General features: G+C 40.2%; 1 protein-coding gene across 2 annotated transcripts in view; it reads right to left on the reverse strand.

The window, feature by feature from the left end:
• LOC146307090 (leucine-rich repeat-containing G-protein coupled receptor 5-like) overlaps positions 1-18,129 on the reverse strand; it is a 31,722-nt gene that overhangs the window by 832 nt on the left and 12,761 nt on the right. The window contains exons 4-19 of one of the 2 annotated variants that reach the window (XM_084710746.1): positions 17,682-17,753; positions 15,278-15,493; positions 14,054-14,125; positions 8,605-8,673; positions 8,450-8,521; positions 7,854-7,925; positions 6,753-6,821; positions 5,867-5,938; positions 5,433-5,498; positions 4,977-5,048; positions 3,162-3,233; positions 2,372-2,497; positions 1,663-1,817; positions 1,140-1,220; positions 454-697; positions 30-184 (exon numbers count right to left, since the gene is read on the reverse strand). In XM_084710746.1, coding sequence (XP_084566872.1) covers positions 30-184; positions 454-697; positions 1,140-1,220; positions 1,663-1,817; positions 2,372-2,497; positions 3,162-3,233; positions 4,977-5,048; positions 5,433-5,498; positions 5,867-5,938; positions 6,753-6,821; positions 7,854-7,925; positions 8,450-8,521; positions 8,605-8,673; positions 14,054-14,125; positions 15,278-15,493; positions 17,682-17,753 — 1,685 coding nt within the window. Of the gene's footprint in view, positions 1-29; positions 185-453; positions 698-1,139; positions 1,224-1,662; positions 1,818-2,371; positions 2,498-3,161; positions 3,234-4,976; positions 5,049-5,432; positions 5,499-5,866; positions 5,939-6,752; positions 6,822-7,853; positions 7,926-8,449; positions 8,522-8,604; positions 8,674-14,053; positions 14,126-15,277; positions 15,494-17,681; positions 17,754-18,129 lie in introns of both variants that reach the window. The other variant, XM_084710745.1, reaches the window with a different exon arrangement.

An 18,129-nucleotide genomic window follows, 5' to 3' on the forward strand; every position in this document is an offset into this window, starting at 1 on the left:
CCATGTGTGTGTCTGTGTGTTTTACACACCATTGTGTCTGTCAGGTTTGTGGCGGCATGCTGCGGCAGCGAGGCATCGCTCCAGGGCAGCGATGGTGAGCAGGAAGAGGCCAGTCTGTGATGCAAATACACACAGGAAGCCGCTGAGGCGACACAGGAAGCTGCTCTCCCAACTCGCTCCGTACCTGCAACATCAAGAGACGCAGAAATCATCTCACCTCTAGCTCAGAGACTTTTATTTTGAAATATCTTGAGTTTCTATCGCCTTAATCTAAAATATTACTAAATTTCAGCAAGTCCCCATAATTCCTAGAATTCCCTGTACGCCACGAGTCCCACAAGTCCCCACTAACCACAGTATTCATCCCCTGAATCTATATTGTCCGAGTCCCCACAGAACTCCAGAGTTCCCAGCGTCCCCAGTCCTCTGTATCCGTCTGATTCAGTTTTGTACCTCCAGAAGCTTCCGAACGTCCAGGCGTCCACCGCTGCCAACCAGCCACTCCACACTCCCATCAGGCCGTTCACCAGGGCCAGTAGACCAATCAGCAGCTTGGGTGGTGTCACTGAGGAGGCGGGGGAAAAGAAGACGGACAGGACGACCAGGCTGTTGCTGACCAATGAGAGCACTGCGATGAGCCACACCCCTCCACGGACCAACCAGCTGCCGAGCAGATGGAGGCAGGGACGGAACGGTCCTGGAGGGGGATCGAACCAAATATCACTTTAAAGAAAATGTATTTGTGGACATTTATGTGATCTAACGTCAGTGACAAATATGAATTGTTACCTATTGATACACAATTAACAAATAATTATCATAAATATATAATTATAGAAATTTAAATATTTCAATTCTATGATATAAAATATGTCTTTGAAGACCAATTTGATTTTTTTCCCCCCATAATGGTAAAGTAAGAGGAATAAACAAAAGTGGTTGGGTGAATGGGGAAGGAAGAACCTTTACTTAATTATGAAAATCATTTAACTAACACGAGTAATGCCAAAAGAAGAAAAATCTAATTCATAATAAGTAGGTTTTCAAGTATTAGATGTCAAATATGATGTGAACATACTCAGCTGTATATAATTATAACTGTGTGTGTGTGTGTGTGTGTGTGTGTGTGTGTGTGTTACCTGGTGCTGGACTGCAGTGGACAGAGTGTTGAAGTTTGGGTTCATCTTCAAACTCCATCAGAAAATCATCCCAGTCCTGATCTGCTGCAGAGAAACAGCACAAGACAGCTGTGCAGCAGTCTTCAGAGACTTTTATTTTGAAATATCAGTAATTTATTCATATCACAGTATTACTCCTGGACGCTCCTGGATGCCTGACCAACCAGAAGCTACACCCTCCTACACGCACACTTCTGGCTGTCTTTTGATTAACATTAAGAGACTCTGAGACATTTTAAAAAATAAAATGATCGTTCACTACAACAACACTGCAAATTGAAATTAATTAACATTTTAAGTAAGTTAAGTAAGTTATCAACAGAAAAGTTTTTCTGTTTTATCCATTTAATATACTGGTGTTCAAGAGGATTTTTAAAATGAGTATGTGGATAATCAAAATGTGAAGTTGTTTGTATCATTAAATCGAGTTATTGATTACACTTCAGCCCTGTTTTATAAATGAGGGGGTTTGTTTTCGTGTCACCTTGGCTGGAGAGGACAGACGTTTCTTTCCCTGTAGAGTCTGCTGCCTCCTCTTTCTCCCAGGATGAACCTCCTCCTCCTCCTCCTCCTCCTCCTCCTCTCCTCTCACAGGAGACAAAGGCACAGCACTGGAAGGCGTAAGGAAGCTCCATCACCCTGAACACACACACACACACACACACACACACACACACACACACACACACACACAACCTTTAACATCTTCATTATTTAACGGTGTTCCAAACACGCTCGCATAAATCAACTTTATTACACCTGCTGTTCAGCAGAATGTCCCTTTAAATTCCTTCCAACAGACACAATGGAGACACACTGGGCTTGAGGACTCTGTGTGTGTGTGTGTGTGTGTGTGTGTGTGTGTGTGTGTGTGTGTGTGTGTGTGTGTGTGACATCTATAACCCTCCTCATGTTAATGAGCTGTTAAGTGGCTGTAAATTCAAACCTTTTCCAGTCAGAGGGAAATTCTGCTAAATCACAGCTGCCATGTTTGGAACGCTGGCTTTTGATTGGCTGGATGAAGGTGTTTGTAAACTAATGAAAGGGTCAGTGATGTCATCTCCCCTCCAGCAGCCATGTTGAAGGTCTGGTGTTGCTTGTATTTCGTGTTTCAGGTGAGGTAAGTGAACTGTGTGTGTGTGTGTGTGTGTGTGTGTGTGTGTGTGTGTGTGTGTGTGTGTGTGTGTGTTCACCTGACTCTGGGCAGGTGCTCTCGGGGTATTAACTCCATCAGCTGTGTGTTTCCAGCCAATCGCAAGTGAGTTAGACTCTGCAGACCAATCAGAGGCAGAGACGACAGCTGATTGGACGATAGGTCTCTGCAGATATAAACAGATGGGGACACAGGATGACTTCACATAACTTAATCACAGTACTGAACAGGTAGAAAGTAACTAAGTGCATTTACTCAAGTACTGTGTTCAAGTAGCATTTCGAGGTACTTTTCCATTTTATCCACTTTATACTTCTAGTCCAGTACATCTGAGAGACACATGTACTTTCTACTAGGACAGACCACGACCACTTTGCTTTAGTCACATCAGATTCGATCATCCAGTACGAATATTAGATCATTTCTTCTTTCTTCATGAGTCTGTTTTATCAGTAAGATCCACATATTATTGATCTGCTCCACCATAGTCAACGATTCGAATCATTCATCGGAGACTTTATTTTTTTTTCAGATTATTCCGACACCACATGAATGCAGGATAATATCTAAAGATATTCCCTGAGAATTCCCGCATATCCCTGATTTTTTTTTTCTACTCTGTTATTCAACCTCCAAACAAATGACAAGCCTGAAATTTTCATGTCATAATATTCAGAGATTTTGTTTGTTTCTCCAAACTTTATTCAGCAGATCTGATGTCATTCTGGAGGTTTTTGCTCAAAACAAACACAGCAGCTCTTTGTCATTTGTTAGTTTTCGATGGAAATCCGCTGGTACGTGTTGATGCTGAGGTTGCCATGGTTACTCACAGTTTGGTGAGAGCGGGCAGAGCGGAGAAAGAGTTCGGCTTCACTGATGACAACCTGTTCCACGATAAGTCCCTGCAGAGCGAGAGAGAGAGAGAGAGAGAGAGAGGCAGTCAGGGAGTCGAACCTGCAACCTTCAGCGTTCCTGCAGGTCAGATTCAGTCCCTTTAATCTCCCTGTAACCTCGGGGTGCCGACCTGCTGTGTTGTTAGCAGGATTAAAGATAAAGCAGCACGGGTTCACCGTTAACAGCCAGCCTTTGTTTCTAATCCCAGGATAAAAGAGTGTGTGTGTATTATAATACTCTTATTTATATAATACGATAATAAAATAAGTCACAATGTTCAGAGAGGCGCGACAGACACAAGAGGAAGTAAAACTGAGCAAACTACAGTTTTAAATTGTTGTCATGTCCGAGTCTTTAGTTGAAAATTAAATTTGATTATTTTTATGAATTCAAGTAATAATTATTTTTTCAGGGTTCTGTATCAAACAAAGATGTTTTCTGAAGTCTGGAGAACGACGTGTTGGACGGGAACATAATATTTAATCATCCTGTGATCTGAAAATTGCAGTAGAACATATTGCGATTTCGATGAAATTTCAATTAACTGTTCAGCTCTAGTAATAATCCACCTAAAATATGTTTTTGTGACAAACTGTATATTTTCAATGCATATATCTGACAACATTAGCTACACTGCAGATTCAGATTATTCATACAAAACACGAATAAACAACTAAATTATGAAGTATTATTATAAAGTTATAGCTCCACCTTCACATGGTAACTCCTGATTTGTACAGTCATGTGACAACTCATGAACACACCCTCATAAAAACGTACAAACAAACAATCAGTAAAGTATTTCATTCATCTTCTGTGCTCAAATTATGTTTAACATTATAAGTACAAATGTTTAATAATGCAGAGACAAATAAATGAATGTTTAGTGTTTGTATGTTCTCACAAGTTGTATCATTGGGGTTGTGTTAATCTTCACATTCAACAAATGTTCAAAAGTTTATGTACAAACCCAATTCAATTTGGAACTTTGTACAATATGTAAATAAAAGAGAATGCAATTATTTGCAAAAAAAAAAAAAAATCTATATTGAGGTGAATACATCACAAAGACTCAAACTCAAAGTGATAAACTGTTTGTTGTAAATATCCCGACATTGTGTTGTTTCAGGATCATGTTTCTCACTGTGATCCATCAGCTTTTCTTTTAACACTCAGTCAATAAAGTTTTAAAGGTAAATTCTTTCTCATTCTTTCTTGATATTCAACAGTCCACAGTCTCTGTTGTTGTATTTTGTGCTTCATGATGCACCACACATTTTCAATGGGAGACAGGTCTGGACTGCAGGCAGGTCAGTCTAGTACCTGAACTCTTTTACTATGAAGACACGCTGTTGGAACACGTCCACAATGTGTCGGAGCGTCGTCTCACTGAAATAAGCAGGGATGGCGTCACATGTCGCTCCAAATCTCCCCACTGTACTGCTGTTCTGTATTCTATTGAATATTTTTATAAATCACTGCCTTCAGTTTTCTTCTTTTTTGGAGTATTTCTTCCACCTCTCAGTATCAGTCGTAGTATGAGTCGTATTTCTGTGTAGATTTCTGACTTTGAGCCAAACTCTGGCATCAACCTGTCCCATCAACCATCAGACCACCTGCAGCTGTGTGCGAACATCTGGAAGTGTTTACAGAGGACATCTTCGGATCACTGCTCAGGATCTGCAGCCTAATTAAACCTGCGTGTGTGTGTGTGTGTGTGTGTGTGTGTGTGTGTGTGTGTGTGTTCTCACAGGGAACGTAGTGACATCAGACCATGGAAGGTGTTCTCCTCCAGTTCCTCTATCTCGTTATGGTGCAGATCACTGCAACACACACACACACACACACACACACACACACACACACACACACACACACACACACACACATTAAGTATTTCCATTACATCACGTTTATCAATCTGTTTTACAGCACAGAGAGAGTTTAGTTTCTTAGTGATCTGATTGGTCAAACATCATCTACAATGGTGCTAATTACTCCCATAATTCACAGCTGGCTGTACTTTATTGGTTGCTATGGTAACGGTTAAGAAGACAGTCACTGTGTGTTAGAGTTAAATGATGTACCTGAAGCAAAAAGATTCAAACAGCGTCTGTGGTTGAGTGAGAGTCAAATGCAAAATGAAAAACGAAAATAAAATGATGATAGTTATTAAAAAAAAAAAGAAAGAAAGAAATCAAACTCACATCTTCTGGACGCTCTCACAACCGGAGAAACTGGGGAGAGTCTGGATCTGATTATAGGAGAGGTCGCTGCAGAGAGAAAAAGTTTCAGCTGTCATCACAGTTCAGAAGTCCAAAACACGCTGAACGCATCACAGCGCCACATGTCAACAGGAGCTCACAGCAGAAGAAGAAGCACGATATTAAAAATGTATTAAATATGAAGAAAATAAATTCCTCAGTTTAAGTCATTAAAATAATTAAGAAATGTATTAGCAATGAATGGAACAATTAAAATAACTAATTACTGTAAAGTTTCATTCAGTGACCTGCAGGCAAACTGTTGCTCCTGATCGGTGAAAGAGTTTTAATATCTTCCTGTTCAGAAGTTAATTTCTCTGTTTGACCTGTTGTTGTTATCGTTCAGCTGTTTTCCAGCAGTTTATATCTGAACTCACAGCAGCTGAAGGTTCTGAAGTTGATCACACACTGAACTGGGCAGAGAGGTGATCCGAGCTCCAGTGATGGTCCTACACACACACACACACACACACACACACACACACACACAAGAAACTTGTTAAATGTGTTGATGTCAGAGGTCGAGGTCAGAGGTCGAGGTCTGTTCAAGGGCACTCTAGCTGAGTCGGGATGAGACCTTGATTCTGTCCAAAACAGAACATTATCAAGGTGTGTTCAGGTGCGTCAAAAGTGCATTATGATGTGTTCAGGTACACTGTATCAAAGTTGTATTATGATGTGCCTTGTTGAATAATGGTGTGTTCAGCTGCATTTAAAGTCTATCACATTGTGTTTTGGTGTGTTCAGTGATAGTAACAATGTACGATGATGATATATTAAATTAGGATACATATTAGCTTTTTTTTTATTTAGCCAAATTTCAGAGGACATCAAATATCCATCCGATGTTGAGAGGACATTGAGACGTTCAGTCACACTGAAGCAGAGAGCTGAAGAATGTGTGACAGTTTGTTTAGCTGGAGTTTTTATTTCCACTGCTGGTTCAGTGTGAGGTTACTGCTAAACACACACTGCCTTCATAAATGAGTTTAAATGGAAAAATACATGAAAATAAACACAGCGAAGGTGTTTATTATGACATGAAAATCTGGGCCACAACAAGGAGAAATAAAGGAGGTTTTAATTTCAGGCCGAGCTGCAGAAAAATAAAGTTACAGTCCGTCAGATGGAATAATAACTGCGGCGTATTAATGACAGCAGCAATAACACACACTGATGTCGACTACAACAGCAAACACGGTCAGATATGAAGCATTCCTCTGTGTGTGTGTGTGTGTGTGTGTGTGTGTGTGTGTGTCTTACAGGCTCTCCAGGCTCTTGGTTCCCGTCAGATCTGGAAACTCGGTGAGATCTGAGGCTCCGTTCAGAGAGCTGAGAAACACAGAAAGAGTTTGTGTTTGTTTTGAGCTCTAAGACGCAGATTTGTGCAGAGGAAACAGAAAAACACCACAAGTATCTTAAGTGTACGCTATATTTAGAATATTTTCACCACTGTACCTTGCTGTCAGACAAACCTTTCTGATGAGAAACCACTGTTATAGAGGCCTCTGCAACGTCTCTGCAAAGCCACCAAACTCCATATGCGAAATCAGTGATTTTACCTCACAGAACGCAGGAGCTGTTGGTTTGTTTGTGTTATTGTGTGACTTTGGTGTTTCAAAAGATTAGTTAGGATTCACCAAAGTCACACAATCACACAAACAAACTAACAGACTGAAGCAGCGGTAGACCAGCAGCTCCTGTGCTCTGTGAGGTAAAATGACTGTTTTTGTCGGTGAAGTTTGGTGGCTTTGCAGAGGTTTATTTAACAGTGGTTTCTCATATTCAAAATCTGTCTGACAGCAAGGTAAAGTGGTGAAAATATTCTAAATATAGTGTATACTTAAACTGATATTGACTTTTTGGGTGTCTAAAATACATTTTGCAGCTGTTCATAGCTTAGCTTCCAACACTGGGGATGGCAAAGGCATGACCCATCCTATTCTGATTATGATACTGTAACCAATCACACTCCAAATGATTACTAACCAATCACAGTGCAAGTATGGCGGTTCATTACTTCACCATCCTGGGGGAAAAAAAGCGCATCTAACCCAACCTGGAAATCAAACCAACTTCAGCGCATTATAGTGCCGCCCTTCTCCCGCGCACGCAGCAGAGGGAACATCTAGGCTATTAAATAAACAGAGAAATCGTTCCTCACTGTTCTTCTTGAGTCCACAGCTTCAGGATTTTAATTCTTTTGTCACACTTTGTGCACCGTTCTATGGAGAAGTACCTCATACAACCATACTTCAGATAATCTGAACTATCCCTTTAAATCTATAAAAATGTCTTATCTGCATCACTTATCACGTCTCTACCTTATTGTTATTTGTGTTGAGTTGAGTGTGTGTTTCTCACAGTGTTCGTAGCTCTGGGAGGTTCTGGAAGGCAGATCGTCCAACAGACTGGATCGGGTTGTCGTAGAAAAATCTAGAAAACACAAAAACACACAAAGACAGCTTCGTCATCTCATCATCACTACAGTAACACACATGAGAAAAATACTGCATGGCTAAAGAGTTGTTGTTCCCTGTGTGTTTTGTTCCAAATCGATCATATTATGTCACATTTTAATGCTTAAATAATTCCACAAATTCACTTTTAATGTGATGAAATACAATTTACAAATCAGAGTGATTTACAGAAGATACAACACAAACACGAGGCAGCATAATAAAGATTAAATTAAAACAGAAGCACGATGAAGCATAAAGTTTATAGGAGGAAAGGAAATAGTAGTTTTAACAAAACCATCCCAACTCAGGGTCTCCTTACAGTTTTTTTCCTGAGCTTTCACCTGCATCACGCGGTTCCTCAGATCAGTTTTAGTAGTTTCACTTCAGATGAGAAATTCGAAACAGCTGAAATACCCTTTAAAAAGCTGGTCAGTGGACCTTTAGCTGGGATTGTCTTGTCAAACAACATGAGACGTGAGGTGAGTCGGTGGTACCCACATGGTGACGAGTGACGGGTTCCCGGTGAAGGCGTGCTCCGGGATGGACTGGATGTTGTTGCTATGGAAACCGCTAAACAGGAAACAGAAGTGAAATGAGTTTCCTTCATTCCTTCGCTCCTGATCTGAACACACACAGAATTCGCTCAGACTCACAGTTCTTTGAGGTGACTGAGCGAGCGGATCGCCGTCGGAAACTCGACCAAACTGTTGTAGTTCAAATCCCTGAGAGGAAGAGACAGAAGTCATAAAAGACAACAACACACACGCAAACTGGGAATACCAGCTCTATACTGGGAATGTCAACTCTAGACTGGGAGAACCAACTCTAAACTGTTATAGTTCTAGTCTGCTAATGCTACTGTAACTCTACACTGGAAATATCAGCTCTATACTGGGAATACCACCTCTAGACTGGTAATGCAGCTATATATTGGGAATATCAGCAGTGTACTGGGAATGAGAGCTCAGTGTTGGCTCTATAATAAAAATCCCAGCTCTATAAAGCTGTGGGAACGTCAGCTTCAGACCCAGAGAGCGTTTCATGTAAATGTTTGTGTTTCAAACCTGATGTTTAGCTTAATCTTTTTTTCCCCGTCTTTTCAGTTTATTAAAAAAACATTTAACTGAGCCTCGCTCCTTTCTTTCATCACCAGTAGAGACTAGAGCATTCTCCCAGTCTACACATGGCTTCAATTAGGTCCTCTCATCCATCTCTGGGATGCAGGTGGCTGTTACACACACACACACACACACACACACACACACACACACACACACACTGAGTGGAATGAAGCTGCCGCATTGTGAAAATACCATTAAATTGAAATTGCTTCAGTCTGGTGCCGAGTGTGTGAGTACATGTGTGTGTCCAGAGGATGATTTGTAACAACAATAGCTTTCTGCCAAACTATTATTGGTGAAATTTGGAGGGCTATGATTGGATGAGAGCTGGATAAGAGGTTTCTGATTCAGGAGCTCGTGGGAGATCCAAAGGGTTTTGGAAAATCTTAATTATCGTGTCATGCTGTAAATTGTGCATGCTGATTAGGTTCAATAGGTTGTGTTAGTGGGTGGGGGAACATCAGGCGTCCTGCAGAAACAATGCTGTGAGTTTCTCTCATAGATAAAGTCAAAGGACCGTCGGAAACTCTGCCGGTTGAATCACCAGTGCAAACAATGAGCGTGTTTAGATGCACACTAGTATTCTTGTTGTGGTTTGGTTTTTGAAGTATCCAGGTTGTTGTTCATGTAAACCTCATAAGTCATCTTTCCATCAACATATTTTATTAGAAAAGGTTGACTGAAACAGAAAAATTCTATAAAGCTTGCCGCTTTATGCCTCTGCCAACTCTACAACTTCCAGTTTACATCCTTGTCTGTATAATCTGTGAAGACTTACTATTTTTTATCATGATACAGACACGTGTGATTCCAGTGAATAATTTCTAGGTAGAAACATGCTGTCTTCACTTAGAGACTGTTTTTACAGACGAGGATATAAAATGTCTTCACATTCACAGTGACTTTGATCTTAAACCACCAAAATCCAGGTGGACGTGTGGACCAAGTTTGAAAAAATTCCGTTGTAGTGTTCGTTGTTCACGTTCATGAGAAGGGGACGGATGGACGGACAACCCAAAAACATAATGCCTCCAGCCACAGCTGTCATTCAAACTTTACAGAAACTAAATAAAGCTCAACAAAAACGTCTTGGTTCATCTTTCCACTGTCCAACAATCAGCAACTCTGGTTTGGTCCAAATTCATCCTTAATTCCCGGCATAAAGGAGCGCAGGGCGTGCTGCGCAGGCCGTGCGGCGCAGGTGACAACAGCTGCAGCCTCAGGAGAGAAACTCTGCAGTGTGCTGATTTTATACCTGAAGTACAGGAGGACACACACTTTAAATTTCTCTGACTGTGAGAAAATCTGATATTTTCATATCACAGATGACGAAGAAAGACATTAAAACACAAGTCTAACTGCTAAAACTTGTAGGCTCATATAGAAATTTACTGTGGTGCACTGCACTTTAAAAAAAAAAAGGACGAATTGTTGAATATTCATCCAGGATGGACAAAAATTCATTTAGATGAGGCGACTGGTTTTGTTTCTCCTTCGTTTCTTTAGTGTAAATGTCTGACTGGTACAATCATGATGGTGTAGTTTTACAACTATAATACATGGACGTTGTGCAGAAATGGTCTATAATACATACAATATTATCATTTGAACAAAAATCCAAAACTCAGAGGAAAACAGAGAATTTAAAAGCTGCGGCTCCAAACTTTTTTTTTTAGTTGCTCTTAAGAGTAAAGTTTGCAGACCCTTTCTTGTGCAACAAATACATCATAGTGTGATAATTATATTTACTCCAGCACAATAATTACAGTTATTCTTGAGCAACAATTAGGTTTTTTTCTAGTGCATCATTACATTCATACTACTGCAATATTTCTTGTTCAACGATTCACCTGTTCCGATGTAAATTGCATTGTCTTTATTTATTTTACTTTACTGCCTGTGTCTGTTGAAGATGTTTGCAGAAGTTGATTTTGTTTCTGTGTGTTTGCATGTGTCTTTTTTTATTGCACTGATCATCTGTTGTATTCTGCACAATGACAGTAAAGGCTTTCTGTTCTAATTTTATAAATTCACTCCGAACCAGTTGATGGAAACATGCTTAATTAGCATTTTTGATTTATTTTATTTTATTTATTTATTTTTTGCAACATTTCAGAAGTTTCCTTTGAAATTGAAGTGAATTGAAGTGTCGTTATCCAGGTTTTGAGAAACCTAACTGTCTTTATAGAAACCAGGATACTGTGACATTAAAACCTAATCAAAGCTTCTGATTAAACTCTGTAATCAACTGAACTTTGGTGGTGGTTAGTTGGTAGAACCAAAGCAATCATGCGTCGCTCTAAATATGTTGAAGTGTTCCTTTACTGCTGTTCAGGAATGCGTCCTGACTGGCAGGTGTCTCGGCCTTTCCCACCGCAGTTCTGGTGGTTTTCCGAGGGGGTCTCATGCGAGCCACAGACAGTCAAACAGTGTTCCTGTGGTTCTTCAGAGGGTTCTAAAGGATGTTTTGAAAGCTGGATTTTGGGTTTTCTGCTCACCACCATTTTCGTCACTTACTGGAACCAGAAAATCCTAATTTGGGCATCGAGGTCGGGGTGTAGGTGAAGCTGAAGTGGAGAAGAGAACCACAGCTGACGTTCCTCTAAAACCTGCGTGTGTTTTCCTTTAAGACTGAACGGAGCCGGTTGGATTAATTTATTATATTTTTCTGTTTTAATTTCCGTTTTCTTCGTTTTCTTCTCTCTGTTTGTGTTTGTAGTTTCAGATGAACATGAGTCCCTGCTGTGGTTTATTATTGCTTATCATACAGGTACACACACAAACACACACACGCTGCCTCTGTGTGTGTCTGTTTGTGTATGAATAGTAATTATGATTAGCATACAGCCAGGCCCACACACAGAGACACACACACACACACATACACACACAGAAACACACACACACAGACACACACACACACACACACACACAGAAGTATTTCCAAATGAAGGCAGTGTGTGTTTGTGTGTTTAAACCTGCCTCTATGGTCGACTGAGAAAACAGAAACATTTCTATACACACACACATTCCTCAGATTATACACACACACACACACACACACCAGTATAAACACACAGGTTAATCTGCCCCCGACTCCATTTAATACCCTGAAATACTCACTAAAGTTACATGCTAACTGCTAGTGGCAGAAAAAGCAGCAGATATCTTAAATTTTAGGCGTTTTAAATTTCCTGTCACTCTTACAGAGAGATACAGAGTCTAATTAACTTAATGCTGAACAAAATGGCTAATAGAAACTAACCTGGTGGCTAATGCTAGCTTACTCTAACCAAACGACTCACCCATAAGCTATCTTATAGACCAAGCAACTGATTAAGCTACTAACTAACTAAATTTAATTTAAATACAACTATCTATCAACTATCATTAGCAAATTTACTACTAACCAGCTGGCTAGCTTACTTGCTAATTAACTGACTAACCTATTGGCTAATGTTAATTTACTGGCTAATCAAATGGATAGCCAACTCGCTAACTAGCTGCTAATCAACTGATTAACCTACTAGCTAACCTACTACTGAACAACCGACTGGCCTATTCACTGACTTACTACATACCAATTGACTACCTAGCTACCAGCTAATTTACTTGCTACCTTGCTTACTAACCTGCTGGTTAACCAAATGGCTGGCCAATTAGTTAACTTATTTTAACTTGACTATTTTAACATGTACAGGCCAATTAGTTGTCATGCAGGCTAACTTAATTATGAAATAAATGGCTAATGGCAACTGACTAACCTGCTGACTAATGTTAGCTTACTCCAACCAAATAACTGATCCATGAACTGACTTAAAGGCTAGCATAATGCTTAATCTACTAACTAACCATGAGTAACAAAAATACAGAATAGCTGACCAACTGACTAAAATTATTAGTTAATCTACTGCTAATCAATTACTAGTTTACTGGCTAAATCACTTGTAAACCTAATATCTAAGAGACTTACATATTAGCTAACCTAATACTGAACAACAGACTCACCTATTCACTAATTTACTGGCTATCAAACCAGCTACTAGCTCACTTACTTGCTAACTAGCTAACTAAGCTACTGCTAACCAAATGGCTGACCAATCAGGTAACTTTCTATTGACTATTTAAACCTGCTTCTCTGGTTGACTGAGCAAACACAGATTAGCTTAGCATAAGCACACACAGGTCAACCAGCCCCTGATTCCATTTAAAACCCCAAAATACTCACTAAAACCACATGCTAACTGCTAGTGGTAGAAATGGCAGCGGATATCTTAAGTTTTAAAAACATTTTAAAAAACATCAAGAGGAAAAGTACTTCTGTAGGAGCGAGACAAAAGAAAGAGTGACACTGATATGTTGTTGTAAATACAAAGAAAACACTGTTACACGCCTGCTTATCATAGTAAAAAAAAAAGATTTAAAAAACATAACTTCACTAAAACTGAACAGGTGGACTTACAAAAATTTAAAAGTGTCTGATTTTATTTAAATATGTGCAAAGAAACACTTTAATTGTTATCTAAATTGTTTAAATGGTTATATAATGGGTGTTTTGTGCAAGATGTGTCGTCTTGTTGACTAAGCAGTTCAGTGTGTACAGATAGCTGCCACCTGTGTGTGGTCTGCTGTCTGGTGTGCAGACTTTCAGTTGCTGTATTTATACAGTGTTGAAGTTTGAGCACTTGTGCTTGTGACTGAGAATAACTACTTACATGTAACTAGTTACATTAGAGTTTTAAGTGATTCTACTGTCCTTGTGGATTGGTGATTACCTAGTTAGCTGTTAAGCTGAACCCATCCTGGTACCAAACTGATGTTCTCTGGAGCGTTGTTTGAATAATTCCTGTGAAGTGTTCTTCACAAAAGTATAAATTAAATTTCTCTCTCATCTCCTCACCCCTTCACCCTGACCCCAACTCAACCCTGACTTCTCCAACTCCTCCCCAAAACACACACACACACACACACAGAAACTCACAGCGTCTCCAAACTGTGGAGTCCGTGGAAGCAGTTCGTTCCCATGGAAACGATCCTATTGTTGTTGAGATGCCTATGGAGAGAGAGAGGGAGACTGATGGACTAATGAAGCAGACAAAGAGTGTGTGTGTGTGTGTGTGTGTGTGTGTGTGTGTGTGTGTGTGTGTGTGTGTGTGTGTGTGTGTGTGTGTCTTTTTAAAAGGGGCCCTGGGGCCTCTCAAGAAGGTTTTTTTTCTTTTGGTAATTTCATGCAAATTAGCTTCAAGCCGATTGGACAAAAGAAATGACAGCAGACTTCAATGCTGCCGCGCTGAATGCCATCACACACACACACACACACACACACACACACACACACACACACACACACACACAAACAGAGAGTTTTGCATGTTATTAAGGAGCTATTACAGACAGTAAGGGACAGTCGCTGCCACGGTTTAACTTAATGCAGAATGCAATGACAGCTCCTAGCAACAGTCTGCACACACACACACACACACACACACACACACACACACACAAAGGCAACAACAAAAATATTACAAAAAACATCCTTCTGTAAACCTTAATGAGGACACTGTGGGTTCACACAAGTTCACTTAAGTAAGATGTTCACATTTACTTGACATTAAAGTCAGTTTTAGCTTCAGTTTATTAAAGTCTTGTCATGCTAACTAACTAACCGACTGCCTAACATGCTAATCAATCTACTAACTGATTAGCCTTCTGGCTAACTTACCTGTAAATCAAACAGCTAACCAACTGAATCACCCACAAACAACCCTACTGCTGACAACTAACAATTCTAATGGCTAACGGCTGATCAACTGACTAACCATCATGTTTAGCCTCCAACTAAACAATTACCCTTCATGGCTAACTTACCGTCTCCTCCACCACCTCTTTTAGTTCTGTCTCCTCATCATCTCTTTTAACTGTTTCACCTCCCCAGGAACAGAGAAATCAAACTACAGTAGCAGAAGAAGAAACTCTGAGTAAAATACGGACGGAATATATTGACTTTATGAACCATCTTTGTTAAATGAAGTTTAAGTTTCCTGCTGAAAATTTTGAGGCTACTAAGAGTCTCTCCAGCAGCCATGTTGGAGGTCTTCTCATCTATCATCTCATCTTTCATTTTAAGGATATTGTAACCTTCAAAAATAAATTCCAGGCCTGTTTTTGAACTCGGTGAATGTGTTTGTGTTCGTATTTTACGTACAGGACCACCAGGCGGCCCAACTTGCTGAAGGCGTGATCTGGTACATGGCTGATGTGGTTGAGGGCGAGCGTCATGGCCTGCAGGGTGGGCAGCTCGCTCAGAGCCTCCACCGGCACCTCTGTCAGAGAGTTATCGTCCAACCACAGGTGACGGAGTGAGCGTAGGCCGGAGAAACAGCCAATGGGAACGCTGGAGATGTGATTGGCATCCAGGCGGCTACGGACAGAAATACAGAGAGTGTAAGTGAACATCCAGACAACCAGTTTCCAACAGCCAACAGCTAACTGAACAACGTACTAGCTAATGTTAACCTATTGTCTAACCAAATGGATAATCAGCTTATCGTTAACCAGCTCACTAACCTATTAGCTACTTTATTGCTAACCAACTGACTCAGTTTGGCTACTGGCTAGCTCACTTGAAAACCAAATAGCTAACTAACTGACTAACCCACTGAGTACTTACCTAGCTAACTTACTATTAACCAACTGACTAGCCTACTGGCTAACTTCTGACCAACTGACAAACCTGTTGGCCAACAGTGCTGAAAAAAAACAGCACAGATCAGGTGGTTGCTAACTAACTGACTAAACTACTGGCTAACCAAATGGCTAACCAACTAGTGAACTTACTATTTACCATTTATTTATTGTTTTTATCCTATATTATTGTTGATTTTTTGTGTTATTTGGCCCATTGCACCCCTAAAATATGAATTACTTTGTTACTGAGGGAGGTAGTGAAAGAAAATGTACTAAATGAGTTAAGAGAGGAGAGTAATGTGAATATTCTCCTGATCTTTTCAGTTTAAAGTGCTCAGTTAACGAGAAAGACAAAAACTTGCATATCCTGTGAGATTTGACTGATAATTTGCAAGAAAAGACAGAGAAAATGTGAACAAATAGTGAGAGGAACTGAAGAAAAGTTTCTGGCGTTTCCACTGAGGTTTTTCTGTGTTCAAATTGAAAATAAAAAGCACGAAAACAGGTGGCTTTAAACCAAACTCCTGACAAAAAAAAACATCTCTTTTTTCAGCAAGTACGAGAGACTTTGAGATGAAGGTTTGTGTTTGTGTGTTCTCAGCCTCTGAATATAAAACGGGAGGTTCCACGTCTCTTTGAAGCAGTTTGAGAGGAACATTAGAGATCAAGTGTTTGAACAGCTCAGAGGAATGATCGGCAGGCCGCTCGAGAACCACTCAACACGCCAACGAGCTCTCAGGATAAACGAAAGTATTTTAATGAGCACAGACTTAAACTGCTCACTGTGTGTGTGTGTGTGTGTGTGTGTGTGTGTGTGTGTGTGTGTGTGTGTGTGTGTGTGTGTGTGTCAGTCAGCGCAACTACATTCAGTACACAGCGACACAGAGGAATAAGAATTAAAATCATATTATTATCATTATTATCGTCTTTACCTTGCTGTCACAGACATTTTTCTGACGGGAAACCACCATTATATAAACCAAATATCACTCTCTCCAAACCAACTAAATTCCATTGACAACATCAATAATTTTACCTCCCAGAACACAGGAGCTCCTGGTCTACTGCTGCCTCCATTGGTTTGTCAGTTTGTGTTATTGTGTGACTTCTACAATTTAAAATATTAACTCAGATTCACCAAAGTCATACAAAAACACAAAGAAAGTCACAGATAGAGGCAGCTGTAAAGCAGCAACTCCTGTGTTCTGTGAGGTAAAATGACTGATTTTGTCAATGGAGTTTGGTTGGTGTGGAGATGGTGATATTTGGCTTATATTACAGTAGTTTCTTGTCAGAAAAGTCTTTCTAACAGCAAGGTACTGAGTCTGTCTGTCTGTCTGTCTGTCTGTCTGTCTGTCTGTGTCCCCGTCTGTCTGTCCTGACAATACGTCCTCTGTTCACAGACAGAGGGAGGAGAGAAGGATGGGACTTCACATAATGGTCCATCAGATAAATGAGAGAGAGACGTTAGACAGAGAGAAAGACTCAGACGTCTCCATTCTTATACCTTATCTACACACACACACACACACACACACACACACACACACACACACACACAGGTACAGTTTCAGTATAATTACTGTGTGTTTTCAGACTGAGGGAACACACTGTCTGGACAACATACATTAATATACTGCTGCTCCGTGTGTGTGTGTGTGTGTGTGTGTGTGTGTGTGTGTGTGTGTGTGTGTGTGTGTGTGTGTGTGTGTGTGTGTGAGAGAGAGAGAGAGAGAGAGAGAGAGAGAGAGAGAGAGAGAGAGAGAGAGAGAGAGAGAGAGATTCCTTTCCACCAAAGAGTAAGATGAGACAAAAGGATGAGTGTGCGTGTGTGTGCGTGCGTGCGTGTGTGTGTGTGTGTGTGTGTGTGTGTGTGTGTGTGTGTGTGTGTGTGTGTGTGTGTGTGTGTGTGTGTGTCTCACAGTGACTGCAGGTTGTGCAGGTTGTTGAAGGCCTCAGCAGGGACAGACTTCAGCTGGTTGTTCTGCAGCATCCTGTAAACACACTACAGGTAAACTGATGAAGGTGACTACGAACACAGCGACAACTTCGAAGCATTTAAGTCACTTTATGATTATAGGTGCAATATATAATGAGTTAGTATGATAAAAAAGCTTTCTCTGAATAGTCATTGGATTATTACAAGAGAGTTTATCATATTAACTCATTATTTTGAAATGTTAAGTCATTGTAAGTCATTATTATTAAATAATAGTCATTACATTAAGATAATAATTCATTATTTTGAGATATTATGTCATTTTTTGAGATAATATGTCATTGTCAGTCATTATTATAATGGTAATGGGCCTCCATAGAGAGAGGCTTGGTCTCCAGTCAGTCCAACACTGGTACTAAAGTCACAGTGTT

This window comes from Lutjanus erythropterus, chromosome 22 (assembly GCF_056507025.1).
Source record: "Lutjanus erythropterus isolate fLutEry1 chromosome 22, fLutEry1.hap2, whole genome shotgun sequence".
Taxonomy (NCBI): Eukaryota; Metazoa; Chordata; class Actinopteri; order Lutjaniformes; family Lutjanidae; genus Lutjanus; species Lutjanus erythropterus.